At 37.2% G+C, this 17,121-nt stretch overlaps 2 protein-coding genes across 2 annotated transcripts; one reads left to right on the top strand and one right to left on the bottom strand.

Annotated features, from left to right (window-relative positions):
* Positions 1-840: 840 nt before the first annotated feature.
* On the top strand, positions 841-11,581 carry LOC106133189 (uncharacterized). Its single transcript, XM_013332835.2, has 7 exons — positions 841-954; positions 5,478-5,512; positions 6,450-6,529; positions 6,905-8,436; positions 8,712-8,853; positions 9,425-9,471; positions 10,463-11,581. Exons 1-7 carry the CDS (start codon positions 952-954, stop codon positions 10,634-10,636), a joined length of 2,013 nt encoding a protein of 670 aa, XP_013188289.1. The 5' UTR covers positions 841-951; the 3' UTR covers positions 10,637-11,581.
* Positions 11,582-11,849: 268 nt separating this feature from the next.
* Positions 11,850-16,996, bottom strand: LOC106133177 (uncharacterized). Its single transcript, XM_013332816.2, has 5 exons — positions 16,878-16,996; positions 14,301-14,464; positions 13,355-13,530; positions 12,707-12,792; positions 11,850-12,231 (listed from the first exon to the last, which is right to left on the bottom strand). The coding sequence occupies exons 1-5, from the start codon at positions 16,964-16,966 to the stop codon at positions 11,850-11,852; spliced, it is 897 nt and encodes a 298-aa protein (XP_013188270.1). The 5' UTR covers positions 16,967-16,996.
* Between the last annotated feature and the right edge of the window lie 125 nt (positions 16,997-17,121).

A 17,121-nucleotide genomic window follows, 5' to 3' on the forward strand; every position in this document is an offset into this window, starting at 1 on the left:
AAAGCTAGCTGGATTTTGCCTCAATATTCGGTTCAGCTAAAGGGTAGATTATATTTACCTTAGGTATTTACACGTTTTCATTAGTGGAGCTAAGATAATTTGTTTGAAAAAAGGAGTAAATTTAGGATTCACATGAAAACAATATTAAACAAAACGATGTTCTAAGTAGTTTTATTGTTCCGACGGAACAATAAAATAGACTTCTCGTAGCAATTACTTTAGCCAATACTAAAAATAACAAGTTCTACAAACTTGTCTCGCATTTTAATTGACTGCCCAAACAATAAAGTATATGGACATACATTTATTTATAATGCAATTATTGTAACATAGGCCCAAATGAATTTTATATCAGTCGGCCATTCTCAGTGGGTGACATCACTATTTATCATAATTTGCAAATAAATTATTTTCAACTTTATGAACTATAGTTCTGAGTCTATAATAAATTGCACAAATTATTAAACGAGTCTTTGGTTTAACCTTTCTAATTGAAGCAGAAAAAAATGTAAAAACTTTACTGTTCTTGCGAAGGGGAATAAATCATTAGTAAGAGAGGGACAGAAGGATATTTCTCGCGTACGAACGACACGGCGAGAGGATATCGGGGTCATGGAACGTGTTTGAATTTCGAAACACGTTCTGTCCAATACGGTGCGTTCATGTTCACTCTTTTATCATTGGTTAGGGTGGCCCTGTACCAAAATTCCTCACCCGCCATAAAATCGATACTTTCTTGGTTGAATTTGTTCACAAGGGGCGATAGTGTCGTTATTTTGTTATCTCTCAAGCGTTTTATGGTACACGGGTTGTTGTAGAGAGAGGTTCTTTGACGTTATTCGTTCAGCCATTCTGTGTGGTAAAATGTCCGGAGCTGGCGTGTTGGTGCCTTTTTAATTCATTATCTATAGTATAAATACAGTTTTAGTGGTAAAATAGCAGGACATCAAAATGGTAAGTGAATATGTGATGATATAACTGTATTTTATAGCTGAATATGTTTTGCTAAGCAATGTTTAGTGTGATAATACTCGTATTATGACTTACTGCTCAGTGTATGTTTACAGTGGTCTTTATTTTCTGTGATAGGATTGGTTTTCAAATGTGACGTCACGTCCCGTTTGTGATTAGAACGTATTATGTTTACGTCGCCATCTTTTATTTTGATAACCATTAGTGTATCACTTAAGTAACTTAGAAACAATTTAAATGTCCCTTTTTCTTAATGAGAATTTAATTACTGGCTCAAATAGAAAAAAAATGGTTCTTTAGTATTATTTTAAGATGGAATCATAAACTATGTTAGTGAAAGACTTTGGTTTTTGTTATTTTATTCTACATAATTACTTTCGTTTTTGTTCCAAAAATTTTTACCATCTTAATACAAAAATCCCTATCGAGCTGTCCCAAAAGCGAGGACTACCTTAATCGGGTTTGCCTTCCATCTCTTTCTATTTACGTTCAAATAAATAGCCTTGTCTCTTTCTCGCTCACTGATTATTTATAGAGGAGTCGGAGAGATTTGTTCGCCCCTGGAGCGCTCTATATTTACATTAGTGACGTGCATTTTTCAAATCGGTTGCAGAACATCGATAATTTTTTATACATACATACATACATATAATCACGTCTATATCCCTTGCGGGGTAGACAGAGCCAACAGTCCTGAGCGGACTGATAGGCCACGTTCAGCTATTTGGCTTTAAGATAGAATTGAGATTCGAATAGTGACAAGTTGCTAGCCTATCGCCTAAAAAAAGAATCTCAAGTTTGTAAGCCTATCCCTTAGTCGCCTTTTACGACATCCATGGGAAAGAGATGGAGTGGTCCTATTCTTTTTGAATTGGTGCCGGGAACCACACGGCACATTATATAATTTTTTATATATATTCAAATTTAATTTTTTTATTAATTATATATATACTTCACAACATTGGTTGACGTCAAATAAATTACTTAAAACTAAGTTTACTGCCGCTTCCAACACGTCAGCAGAAGAAGCGGTAACAAACTGCACTGCAGCATTTTCTTCAACAACGTCAACTTCACAACTATCCAAACTTAGAATAGAAATGTGGACGAGAAAATACATTGTTCAGATTAATTTATTTATATGAGATTTTAATAATAAATATAAGAAATGGGTTGTTAAAGATTTTAACTTTATAATAACATAATCTATGAAATTTCCATTCTTGAAATAGACAGAGAGCGGACAGCACATACCAATTAAAGTCTTAGTTTTGCATTTTTACACTGTTTATGTATGAGGTTCTTAACGTATTCTTCTCCATTGCCACGAGATTTTTTTCTAAGTTTTTGCTATCAATTACATGAATACATCAAATTATATTAACTCAATTTATTTATTATGGTAGTTCATCTTTATATAATATTATTATATAATCAATGCAATATGTAATTTTAGGCGACGAATAATTATTACAAACTAATAAAAATAAACTTACACTAAATAAAATTAATTCTTATCTAAAAAAAGGAAAATGATATGAATAATAGCTATAATTGATTAAAATCACCAACATATTTTAATATTGTGACCGGGCAAACGAGCCTTTCTAGTTGTTAATGTAATTTTTTTATTATGACTACTATGTGAAGGCAATATGGCTTAAATTCCAATAATGTAAATTACAATTATATCAGTTATCTTGAAATAATAATAATAACATCGCTATCGATAAAAAATCATTCATTATTGGTAACATCACTATTATAAAAGAAAAAAAAACAAATATGTCCGCCGCCATATCTGACAGGCAGAAATTATTATTCCGTATCAAGACATTGCAAATAATACCTTATCTATTTACATTTAGGTCGAAAATCGTCAGCAAGTTATAAAATTAGGGACCAATATACATTGAACCCTTAGATAAACTATTATGTACTCTATTCCAATAGCCATTAAGTTCAAGCTATGTATCTTGTTAAAAGCGATGAATACCTTTTGGAGCAAAAAAGATAATGTATTTCTTGTGATATATTTTTTGGCCGAATGATTTATTAGGGTGAGGGTAGACATATTGGTAAGATGGGTGGCGATCGAAAATGTTTTAATTTTGGTTCCCTTTCAACTAATCCGTAATAATAATACGGCAAACGCCATTGTTAAAAGTTGGCATTGAATTCATAAGGCGACTTGACAGGCAGAACACAGCCACAGATAATGAATAATGTTAACGATTTTATTAGAACATTCAACTGACAACAAGCATGCTGTAATGTATTATTACATTAATAAATGACAGTCGATGTGGTGTGACCGTGTGACGTAAGCAAGTGGAAAAGCAGCATGGGTTGTCCTATCACTTTATATGCCAGACTAGAGCGGGTGTGTGCCCTAAGACAAGTTGTTGTAAATTTCAACGAATCTTATTGTACGACAGTACACATGCAAGCTAGGTCAGACGGGAGGTGATTCGTGACCATACTAAATAGTTAGCAGACCCTGGGTTCCTATAGTAAAGCTCGAGTACGTACGTTCAGCTGTTTGGCTTAGTGATAGAATTGAGATTCAAATAGTGACAGGTTGCTAGCCCATCGCCTAAATGAGGAATACCAAGTTCATAAGCCTATCCCAAGTCGCCGTAACGACAACCATGGGAAAGAGACAATTTGGTCTTATTATTTTTTACATTTGTGCCGGGAACCACACGGCATTGAAAATGCGGCGCGGAACAAATTATATTTCTTAACTAACTAACTAACTAACTACAATGGACAATTTTTCGCAAAAGCTTTATTCGTACATCTGTTTGTCAAAGTCGTAGTACACTTGCAAATAAAGAACATGACAAAAGCTATACAAATCTGAATAATAAGACATACCATTGTTTGTACCGAGTGGTACCCGGCACCAATACAAAAAAGAATAGGACCACTCCATCTCTTTCCCATGGATGTCGTAAAAGGCGACTAAGGGATAGGCTTACAAACTTGGGATTCTTTTTTAGGCGATGGGCGAGCAACCTATCGCTATTTGAATCTCGATTCTGTCATTAAGCCAAATAGCTGAACGTGGCCATTCAGTCGTATGTATATATGAGAGAGAGAGCAGAGGGATATAGACGTGACCATACGTAGGTATGTATATATATATATATATATATATATATATATATATATATATATATATATGGTGGTATACTACCATTGTTTACTTGTCTGTCTTGGACATCCAGCAGTTTATGCTAGCTGTTACCCGCGGTTTGGTCCGCATATGAACAAAGAAACAACGCAACCGAGTTAGCTCCCAAAAGGAAGTTTTACCGACTTACATACATATAAATATAATCACGTCTATATCCCTTGCAGGGTAGACAGAGCCAACAGTCTTGAAAAGACCGAAAGGCCACGCTCAGCTATTTGGCTTAATGATAGAATTGAGATTCAAATAGTGATAGGTTGCTAGCCCATCGCCTAAAAGAAGAATCCCAAGTTTATAAGTCTATCCCTTAGTCGCCTTGTACGACATCCATGGGAAAGAGAAGGACTGGTCCTATTCTTTTCTTTTTTATTGGTGCCGGGAACCACACGGCATTTATTCAGATTAATATGTACCTAAGTAAGTAACTATTAGAGAGCGCCCGCAGCTTCGGTCGTGTAAAACGAAAAATCTCCCTTTCCCGCGGGAATTTTTAAAAATCCTTTTTTAGCAGATGCCTACATCTTAACAACTATCTGCATGCGAAATTTCAGCTCGATCGGTCTAGTGGTTTGGGCTGTGGGGTGGTGGATCAGTCAGTCAATAACTCACCTTTGCGTTTATCACATTCACACTATTAATAAAGAGAAAAGATTTTTATTTTTGTTTGTTTGTACCTAAATACTTTATTGGACATACTTAACAAATTTTTGAAGTACATAATAAGACATAAAAAATAACAAAAATGCACGACCAGTCAGTCAATTTTGTTTGTTTGTAACGAATAAACTCAAAAACCACTGGACTAATTTTCACAAAATTTGGCATAGATAGGTATAAATAGAATAGACCTTCGAGAATGACAAAGGGTACTTTTTTTTGTGGAATTTCCCACGGGAGCGAAGCCCGCTCGAAAGCTAGTATACATACATACATATGGTCACGTCTATATTCCTTGCGGGGTAGACAGAGCCAACAATCTTGAAAAGACTGAATGGCCACGTTCAGCTATTTGGCTTAATAATAGAATTGAGATTCCAATAGTGTCAGGTTGCTAGCCCATCGCCTAAAAAACGAATCCCAAGTTTGTAAGCCTATCCCTTAGTCGCCTTTTACGACATCAATGGGAAAGAGATGGAGTGGTTCTATTCTTTTTTGTATTGGTGCTGGGAACCACACGGCACGGCGGCAGCTAGTAGGTATATAATATAGATACATACATACATAAAATCACGCCTCTTTCCCGGAGGGGTAGGCAGAGACCTCTTTCCACTATAATATAGATATTTATTGATATTGTTTGTTACAGATGCAGCATCAAATAGCTGAACAGAATCAGGCAGGGTAAGAGTCTAATTAACCAATCTCTCATCTATGCGTGACCCCTGTTGCGTCACAGCTTCTGAGCCCTGAGTCCGCTGACCTAATATTGGAACCACATCATCCAATGCCCATAGTCTATATCCCTTGCGGGGTAGACAGAGCCAACATTCTTGAAGATACTGGAAGGCCACGTTCAGCTATATGGCTTAATCATGGAATTGGGATTCAAATAGCGACAGGTTGCTAGCTCATCGCCTACAAGAAGAATCCTAAGTTTATTAGCCTTTCCCTTAGTCGCTTTTTCCCACTTATCTATCCTAGTTGTATGTGGATAGCATGTTTGTTGGCTATGATTCGTTCTAACTACTTTCTTATACATGGTCTTCATGAAAAATAATATTCTTTTGATAAAGAAATATTAGCTGTTATTTGTATAGTAGCGTCATCTATACCACGCTACAGAAACTACTTACACCCAATCTTACTAGTTGACCGGTAGATGTCGCTATTGAGCGCGTTCATATGAAGAATGACGGTTTCCAAATTACTGTGAATCGAGACAATAAAACCTCCAAAACGACTCAAATTGCAGAACTATTAAGTCGTTTAGACCTTTATTGCGACAAGCTTTGAAGAGTCACAAGCACGTCTCACTGAATACAGTTCCAAGACAGAATCGGATTTCAGAAGATCCGCCATTTGCAAACTACCAAAGATAAAGAGTTCTGTGGTGGCATGCAGACTGTTTTTCTAACTCATTTTCTCCATTTTGTCCGGTCTTTTGCGTCCTTAGATTTGTCCATTGGCTTGCATATCATCTTTCGCGTCATCTTGCCAAGATTTTTTCAGCCTGCCCCTTCTACCTGAAGGCGTCATTTGTTCTCCAAATACGCTGCTTTATTTACATCTAACAGCAACTGCTGTGACTGTTTGATAATTCTATAAATTTTCTTTACAGCTGCCAGCCTTCTGGGCAACAGCAGATGGTTCTGTGTCCAGTCCGAGTGGTGTATGAGACACAAATGCTTGTACAACCAGGTATGTTGAAACCTACATTTGTGCCGTGTGGTTCCCGGCACCAATAAAAAAAAGAATGGGATCACCCCATCTCGTTCCCATGGATGTCGTAAAAGGCGACTAAGCTTATAAACTTGGGATTCTTCGTTTAGTTTATGGGCTAGCAACCTGTCATTATTTGAATCGTAATTCTGTCATTAAGCCAAACAGCTGAACGCGGCCTGTCTGTCTTTCTAAGACTGTGGGATCTGTCTATCCCGTAAGGGATATAGGTGTGATTATATGTATGTATTATTATATATACTTACCTACCCGATTGAATTAACCGCGTGTGAACTACCCTGATTTCTTATCTTGATTTCTATAATTAAAATATAAAAATTTATACTTCTTCAGGAGATCAGATACAACCAAATCAGACAATCTTCATCAACCCACAAAATCCACCGCCATGGGCACAAAACAGACAGCCGCAGAACCAAATGATATACGTCCAGCATGTGCCAAACAATTACATGCCGTCAGTCCAAACGCAAATGGATCCGAATCAAATGTACTTTCAACAGGCTTACCAACAAATTGTACCGCAACCGGTGATGGCTCAAGGTCAAGATATGCGACAATACCATGTTAATATGCTGCCAGCTAATATGGTTCAAAGTCCCCAAAACATTGGTCAAAATGTACCAGCCCAAGCGGTCACACAAAATGATAGGACAAATGAAGCAAGTTATATACAAATGCCAGCCAACATTGGTCCCAATATGCAAATACCGCATGTTAATTCGCCACAAATTGTCAAACAACAAACAAATACTCCAGTACAAAGCCAACAAATGATTAATCAAAGACACGTCTATCAGCAGCAGATCAATCAACAAGTAAATGTGAATAGGCCACAACTTATAACAGTTAATCCAATGCAACAAGGTAATCTACAAGCTTATGAGAAGCCACAAAACAATGTCACAGTAAATCAACAAGTAACGCATCAAATGTATGCAAATACTGCACCTAATCCGCGGACTGTAAATACAATGGCCCAAACAGAAACAAGAATGAGGAAGATTACACCGAGCGTGAGTCAAATACCTACAAATGTAAGAAGTGTCGCTCCTAGTTACATGTACAGACCAATTCAGCCTAGACCACCTTATAGACACAACATGCCAAACATAAATGTACAAAACACTACAACACAAATTCCAAATGTCATGAATTTACAACCAATTCCACAAAACGCAAATCAAGTAGTTAGAAAAATGAATGACGAAATGAAGAGTAGAAAAAGAAAAAGTGAATCTCCTGATAAACTTCACAATAAAGTTACGGTTGTCAATATAAATACAGCTGTACCTTCGAATCCTATTAGAATAACACAAGCACCTGCTTTAAATACTGTTAAGTCTGTCGAAATAGGTGTTAATACAAGTCCAGTACATAGACCGAAGGCAAAGGTCGATGCGAACAAACAAAAAGATCCTAGGACAAATATCATCAAAAATGAAGATGCGCATTTAAAAGAAACTGTCAAACAAAATGTTCCCGACAAAGAAAAAGAAATAAAGAGTGATGTAGAAACAAATGCAGCTGAAAAAATAAGATATACAGTATTTCCGCAAGCCAGAGTGAGGCCTCCACAAGATGAATTTAATAAAGTTAACGTTAATATACTAAAAGACACGAAAAATATTCTATACAGTGATGATAAAAATGAAATCAAATTAGAAAGCAAGAGTTTACTAAAAGAAAAGATACTCAGTAGGACCGAAATTAAAAAGGAGATCGAAGATAAAAGTGAAATTGATGTTAAAGCAAATGAAGAAGTTAAAGATACAAAAACTGATATAGCCAAAGACAAAAAAGAATTTGTACTCACACATGTTTTGGATGGTATTGTTATTCAAGAATCTAATACAGCATTTCCGGTAAGTCTAATTTATTTTTATCAATTTAGTTAGTGTTAGAGTCAAGTCATGAATGTAAATGATGAATCTAGCTCATAGTCGTAAAGGCGCACCATAAGGCTCCTCTCCAGAACGTAACCTAGACTACTAAATAACTACTAACGAACCTAAAATAGACTCAAGATAGAAGATGCCAATCGTGTTAAATCTTCTAAAGATCTTTTAGATTTAGTTTGCAGAAAGCATGTTTTAAATTACTTTTCTGTCGTTAAAATGGATTCGTCTGGTTATTTCAGATTCGCGAGCCAGTGAAAGTGGTGAACGAGAACGTTGACAAGAAACGGGATGTGGTCAAGGTTGACGGTTTTCTGAAGGGGAACTGCCTGGAATTGCCCATCTCCGATTTGAAACTCAAGGACAAGACGAAAGAGGATAAAGGTTAGTTTTTTTTTCTTTTGAGACAAATTACACAGATTGTGTTAGCCTCGATGTAAGTTCGACACTTGTGTTACGAGATACTAACTCAACGATACCGTATTTTATAATAAATACTTATACAGATAAACATACAAGACCCAGGCCAATCAGAAAGTTCTTTTCTCATCATGTCCTGGCCGGGATTCGAACCTTCGGTGTCACAGATAAGCGTACTACCGCTGCGCCACAGAGGCCGTCGTAAAGGTAATACCTTACATCCTTATGGAGTTATAAGTAAGATAGGAACGGACAGAGAGTATGAGATGTGTAACCACGGATCCAATACGGGTTAGGTTAACCTGCAAAGGTTGCTTAGGTCAGATCGTAGTCGCTTCGTGTAAAAACCTGACTCACCCAATCCAGGATCCATGGTTGAAGGCGTACCCCGGGCTCCTCTCCAGAGTGGTGATCTATTGATAGAATTTAATAATATCGATGCCCAGATTTTGTATATTTATATTTATTATATTCATATTTACTATTAAAGGGATTATTTTTTATATATTTTTAATGATTCGTTTGTTTCTTTCAGATAATCCATTTATCGACTTGAAAACAGCGACTGTTAAATCATGGACGGTAAGTAAATTTACCTCAATATATTTTTTTTTAGTTTCATTTGCTCCGATACCCCAATCTTAATATAACTTCGTAGAATGTTCCAAACTTTATTTGTAAGTATATAAATAAATAAATATATACGGGACAAATTACACAGATTGAGTTAGCCTCGATGTAAGTTCGAAACTTGTGTTGCGAGATACTAACTCAACGATACTATATTTTATAATAAATACGTATATAGATAAACATCCAAGACCCAGGCCAATCAGAGAAAGTTCGTTTCTCATCATGCCCTGGCCGGGATTCGAACCCGGGACCTCCGGTGACACAGACAAGCGCACTACCGCTGCGCCACAGAGGCCGTCAATATGTATGTAGTTACCATATTTTGGTTACTAGATAAGCACTCTGTTGCTTACTTATTAACCGACTTAAAAAAGGAGGAGGTTCTCAATTCGATCGTATTTGTTGACTGTACGATCAACGATACATATACTAGATACATAGATGAAGGCAAAATCAAACAAAAAACGTTCTCACTTGTAATTTTGCAGTTTAAGTTTGCCATTCGAAAACGAATCTTAACATACTGTAATAAAGCACATAATCCTTAATTATAATGTCTCTGCTCATTGTGATATTTCAGGCGCTTTATTTCTAGATGTATTTATGATCCACATTCGAATGGACGGACGAAAACTTAAAGATATTTCTACGGTGTTGTTACTAATACAGCTTTAAACTGCTTGTTTCACGAAACGAATCATTTAATCGATAAATTTAAGTAGGTACCTACCTCAAAACACACATTATTCTTGAAAGTTGCTAAAAGGGGTACTTTTAGGCGATGGGTTAGCAACCTGTCACTATTTGAATCTCAATTCTATCTTAAAGCCAAATAGCTGAACGAGGCCATTTAGTCTTTTCAAGACTGTTGGCTCTGTCAACCCCGCAAGGCGTGATTATATGAATGAATGATGCTAAATGTCATTTTTGTCATTTTCAGGTCGACGAACTCTGTTCACACTTAGCGAAGTACAATTGGAATGAAACAGTTACTCTTTTACAAGAGCATGAAATAGACGGGGAGTCACTGCTTCTCGTTTCGAAAGCGCAACTCCTACACATCGGAGTGAAGGAGAAGAACGCTGATATCATTTGCGAATTTGTCAAAAGTTGATGAAGTATCATCCTGCTAGTGTGTTCCAACCTTTAACTGTGTTGCTTCATGTCAGTGCGCTGACAAGAATAATAAAATACGCTGGATCAAATGTTCTATATATATATATATATATTTTTTAATGCAATTTGTACAGAATTGTTGAATTGTTTATGTACTTATATTGTATAGAATTTGGTAAGTACAAAATGATAGTTAGTTTTTTTGGCCAATTAAGCCTCTTGAAGCGCTCCCGGAGTGTGCTGGGTACTACCTAAAAATTACATTTGATCGAAAGGTCGCCATGATAATTTTACGCCATTTTTGATAATTGTGAAAAAATACTTCAATCTCCTGTTTGTTTAAGATCATCAGCATTAAATAGACCAGAATACATTATATAGAGGTATTTGTTTGCCCGGAGTCATTACGTAGGCACCTAACCTAGGTGTTTTGATGATTTCACTTATGTATAGTCAAAATTATTATCTGTTCAAAATATTGATTCACGGAATCAATTTTCGACTAAAGAGGTTTGACGAATCTCGTGTAATGTTGTGGTTACGAGGTAATCTAATGACTGATTTATGGTCAAAACTGTGGATACAGCGAAAGAAGTAGGTTCTTTTTCTTTATTTCTTATACATTAACTGCTAGAACCAAGCTTAGTTAAGATAGGTTAATCGTTATGTTTATTTAGCTTATTTATCGGATACTACATGGCCCAATTTATTAAAATGACTAATAGAATGAGCTGTACATAGACTTTTTACCATAGTTTAACTCAAAGAGGTAGTCCAATTAGGAAGAAGATGATTATTATTTAACACATATACAGGTACATTTTTATTTAAGATGTGGTGTATGTATGTAACCTGGAGTTTTTAAGCACGTATTTATAAATGGCAATATTTTCTTGTAAGTAAAATTATAAAACTTAGTAAATATTTTTACGGAAGCATGCAATTTTGTTTTTTTTTCTTACCTCATACATATTTAATAGGTACCTACGTTGAGTTTCTGGTACCAACTGTATGTCAATAAATGGGCACGCGGGAAAACGTCAAGTATGTAGGTACCTACTAACCTTCCTTGTTGGTTTTAATTAACAGGTTCAGAACATAAACTCAAACTGATATTTCTATCCATTTATCACAAAACAAACATCGAGACTCAAACAAACAAAAAAAAAAGAATCACCAATCAAAAAACAATCGATCATTCAAGCACAACACTAATTTCTCCTCCCCGTCTTCCCCATAAAATTTACCACTTGTGCGAACGGCGCGAACTTGCCGCGTCTCCCTCTTTTTTTCGCGCCCATATCATCCGACTCGACCATAGACGAGTCGACATTTTTTGACGCGTTCTCTTCGCTATACGTTTCGCTGTCATTTTTTTCCGTGTCTGTCATGTCGCGGTATTTTCTGTAGTCCCTGCGGTATTTCGATGGCTCCTGGAGGAATTGGTGTTCAGGTTGGCACATGAGGGTCTCGTAGAAGTATCTGTCGGCTCGGCCTTCTGCTTTGGGTCTGGGTTTCTCGTCGTCCGAACTCTCGTTCGAGGAATTCAGCTGGGGGCTGCCGGGCGTCGATTTCTTTGCGTGTTGTCGCATGCTAAAAAAAAAGACTATGTTCCCTCTCCCTCTTTCATCATAGGGTTCCCAATTTCTCAGTGGCATTTTCAGGTAGCTTTAATCAGTTTTGACATATACCATGAAGCATTACTTTGCTGTCAAAATAGCCGTTTAAACTTTAAACTACTGGCTTTTCCACTCTAGGACCATAAACCCAGAAATCTCCCAAGCGAACGAAACCGGGAGAAATTCCAGGGGAATTACGTAGAGAAAATGACATTTTTAAAGGGATGCAGTTTAAGACAAAAAACTTAATAGCCACTACATAACATATCTAGTTCATCAAGAATTTACAAATCCTAAAATAAAGCAAGAAGGCTTAGCAGCTCACAGTAATACGATTTTTACTGTGTCACTTCCATCAGTCTCCAGCGTAACCTAATTTTTGATTGATAGCAACCTGAGAAATTGGGGATTCAATACAAGAAGAGGGAAAAAGAAAGCATCATACCCACCATCTCTTTCCGTCACCCACGACGGCGGATCTCGGGGAGGGGGGAGCGTACGCTGTAGTTCCGATCGCGTCATCACCACTCACAGCCTGGGGGTAAAGAGTCACATCAGTTTCCAAGCCTGATATACCTACGAGCCTTTTGGTACCTGCCCCTTGAGAAGAGTATGACCTTGTAAGAAGACAAATTTGCTGAATGTGATTCCGTCAATAGTTTTTCTACATCTGCACCACATCTTTCAGCTATCTCAAGAGTACAGGTGGATATAATGATAGAGGAAAAAGCGGCAATATCAATCTCCTTGAATCTCAATAAGGCCATTCATCTATCATTAGGCCAAGCAGCTAAGCGTGGCCTTTCGGTCTTATAATGACTGCTGGATCTGTCTACCATGCAGGGGATATAGACGTGATTATATGTTTATGTCAATGGAAAAAGCGGCCTGCAACTTGCTGATTTTTATAGAATATATTTATATTTCGAAAGGAAGAGTGGATTGCGCCATATCAAGCCATACAGCTGAATGTGGCCTTTCAGTCTTTCAAGACTGCTGGCTCTGTCTACCCCCAAAGGATATAGACGTGATTATATGAATGAATGAATGTCTAGTAAAGATACAGTTCTATGGAAGGGATATCTGTTTAATATTACCTTGTTCCCAAAATGGAAGAAGCAATGCGTTATCCTCTCCACATCCGCCCAGGCCACGATGTACCTCGCCATGGACAGGGGAATTTTCGGCAGGAAGTTGGAGTGGAATTTCCCCTGGCAGTAGATAGTGATCACGTCTGTGTCTTTCACTTCGAATATAATTCGGAATATTGTACCTGAAATTGACAAGGTACAGTCACCAGCTGTAGTTCTCACTACTCTACTCTTACGGTGAGGGAAAACATCGTGAGGAAACCTGCACATTCGGGCAACTGGATGTGTAACCATGATCGATACAATACGGTTAGGTTCCCCCCTGCAAAGGTTGAGGATTTCAGACAGGAGACGCTTCGAGTAAAAACCTGACTCACCCAATCCAGGATCCATGGTCAAAGGCATACCCCGGGCTCCTCTCCAGAGTGGTGAGGATGCAACCGAAACTAAAGCCAGGAAGAAATCACAGAAACACCTTTTACCGTTTGGCATGATTCCCGGATACATCCTCACCTCAGGCCATATGGTTCTCGAACTCCCATGAATGTCGTAAAAGGCGAATAAGGGAAAGGCTAATAAACCGCTCCACAACCTATGCAGGGGAATCTAACCCGTATTGGATCGCCCATGGACATCCAGTTGCCTGCATTTGCAGGTTTCCTCACGACGTTTTCCCTCGCCGTAAGAGTATCGGTCAGTATTCAAACTAATGTACATAACTTCGAAAATAGTCATTGGTACATGGCCGGGGTGGGATTGGAACCTGTGCCTTTTTGCGCCACACGCATTTTAACCGGGCACCTTACCGATTCGAACACCGACGCTCTGTGTTACTGTGATGTCCCTCACTATATATATATATATATATATACACATAGACATCACAGTATATATATATTATATATATATATATATATATTCTTCCCATTCCTGTCTATTCCCGTTCACATACCCGGGACAAACATGTTGTAATTGGTGTCGTAGTTTCCGCTGCCGATCCAGATGCCGTTCTTCCTGGACAAGGAGATGATGTTGTCCCGGTGGAAGCGCACGTCGAAATGCAGGACCACGTCTCGGGGCTCCTCCCCCTCTTGGGCACACAGGTTTACTGACATTCTGAAGAGAAAATATACTTACCAAGTAATAACACAGGCCTACAACGATTTTGGTGCCGGGGGTTTTGGACCTGATTTTAAATAAGTCTTACATGGTGATATCAAAAATGTTATCAGTTTTTTTCTATCAGCTCTAGTTTTCGATATAAATAAAAACATAAATTTCACAAAAAAAAAACTTTATTGGCATTAGACATCAAGAAATTGCCTTTTGAAAGATTTCCTGGAATGAAATTGACTTGGAAAATCTCGCATGATTCCCCAGCAATAATCAGCCATCATATGAACGTCCCATCTTCCTTGATATCTGTTCTCCATCGTTTTTATATCTTGGTGGAAACGTTCTCCTTGTTCTTCGCTTAGATCTCCTAAATTGTGTTGGAAATGATCCAGATGGCTATGGAGATAGTGTATTTTTATACTCATATTACACCCTAAATTTTTGAAACAAACTAGCATTTCTTCTACTAAGTTAACATAGTTCTCAGCCTTATGATTTCCGAGGAAATTTCGTGTAACTGCTACAAAAGATTTCCACGCAAGTCTTTCCAGTTCGTTCATATAAGTCTCAAAATTAGCGGTGTCTTTCATTAATTGACGTATTTGAGGTCCATCAAAGATCCCTGCTTTCAGTTTTTCAGTACTTACACAAGGAAATTTCCGTGAAATAAACTGAAAACATTGCCCATTTCTGTCGAGAGCCTTAACAAATTGCTTCATTAGCCCTAACTTAATATGCAATGGCGGAAGAATGATTTTTTCTCTTGAAACTAAGGGTTCATTTATAACGTTTCTTTCCCCAACAACAAGAGCATCTCTCATTGGCCAATTTTTTTGAGTCCAATGATGTGATTTGGCTCGACTGTCCCAGAGACAAATATAGCATGGGTATTTAGTATAACCACTCTGTTGGCCCAGTAAAAAATTAACCATCTTCAAGTCGACGCAGATCACCCAGACATGTTCAAAATATTTTATTTTCTGTAACAGAATTGAAATTACCTCATATTCTTCTTTCACACATGTCGAATGAGCAATTGGAACGGGAGCATATTTATTTCCATTATGTAGGAGAACTGCTTTGAGACTTCGTTTACTACTGTCAATAAAGAGACGCCATTCATTGGGCTGATAGGTTGGCAAACCCATGAAAGTTAGCAAACCACTCACATTACAGCAATACACAAAATTTTCATCAGATGAAAAAAACTGCAATAAACTTTGTTCTCTCGTGCGATATATAGACACTCGAACATCTGCAGTAAGACAGTTTTTTTCTTTTAATCTTGACGCCAGTAATTCAGCACGTTCCTTAGAAAGATCTAAGTCTCTGATAAGGTCATTAAGCTCTTTCTGCGAAAATGGCTTAGGATTTGATGTTTTTTCGCAGTATTCAAAGTAATCATCTTCAGAAGAAACCGGTTTTTCAACTTGATCCTCGTGAGATTGCTGCACTTCCTGGTGAAAAGATGGTATTGGAACATTTTCTGAATGAGGAATAGGTCTTTGTGCTGAAGAAATATTAGGGTATTTCCATTTATGGCGATTGTTTTTGTTGATGCCCACCGTATTAGTCATACAAAAGTAGCAGTCGTCAAAATGATTTTTTTGTTCTCGCCAAATCATAGGTACTCCAAACTTCAAAGACTTGCGTATACCTTTCTCCCATTGTCGCAAATGTTCAACACATATTTTACAAACACTATGAGGCACCCACACTTTATCTTGCTGTCGAATTTCAATTCCGAAGTAAGCAAAATACAAACGATTTACCGTGTTTGTAATTGATTTGCGCTGACCTTTCAGTATGAATTGACCACAAACATAACAAAATTGATCAGGATTGTTAACACAACATCTGGACGTACTAGCCATAATGAAATATCAACATAAACTTAATCGATGTTATTGTAATAATGACTTTTTACGACCAAGACAGGCAAAAATTGAAAACGAGGGTAGAACGAAAACTACAGCTGATGAGTTAAAATGGCGTTAGGCAATATACCCTACATTACCTACTTTATCGAACATAGACACTAACAGGGCTGCACCAAAAAAAATTTTTTTTTTGCAGGCCTGTGTAATATTACAAATAAAGGTGTGTTACATACTAGCTGTTGTCGACGACTTGATTCGAAGTAAAAAATTAGAAGCCTATTATATTGCCACCTTAGAGTTCATTAGCCTTTCCCTTAATTGACTTTTACTCATAAGAAATGGTGTGGTCCTATTCTAAAGTACCAAGAACCACAGGGTAAATAAGAGTAAAAAATACCAGATAAATTTCGGGGTCACCTGTCTTAGTTGGTAAAATCAGTATCGGCCTACAAAATAAAAAATAAATAAAGAATTTATAATTTTCGCCCCACTTCGAATATATACATATAAGATATATTACAAATTCAACTCACTTTCTAGCATTTTCCTTTATTTTACCTCCTATTTCTATCCGATCCCCAACTTTTAATACGCTGGGTATATTTGCCGTAAACACCGGCATTTCGAATATGTTTTTTTATTAATTTTATAAGTAAATACTTCGCCCCAATCTCAAGCGAAATAGGGCCAGTTGGTATGGGCATCTTGAACGGAAAATTTAAACATTACACCAGTCAAGTCGAGAATTTACTTGCAATTCTAGTCAAAATTGTGATG

The sequence above is a fragment of the Amyelois transitella genome, chromosome 29 (assembly GCF_032362555.1).
Source record: "Amyelois transitella isolate CPQ chromosome 29, ilAmyTran1.1, whole genome shotgun sequence".
NCBI lineage: Eukaryota > Metazoa > Arthropoda > Insecta > Lepidoptera > Pyralidae > Amyelois > Amyelois transitella.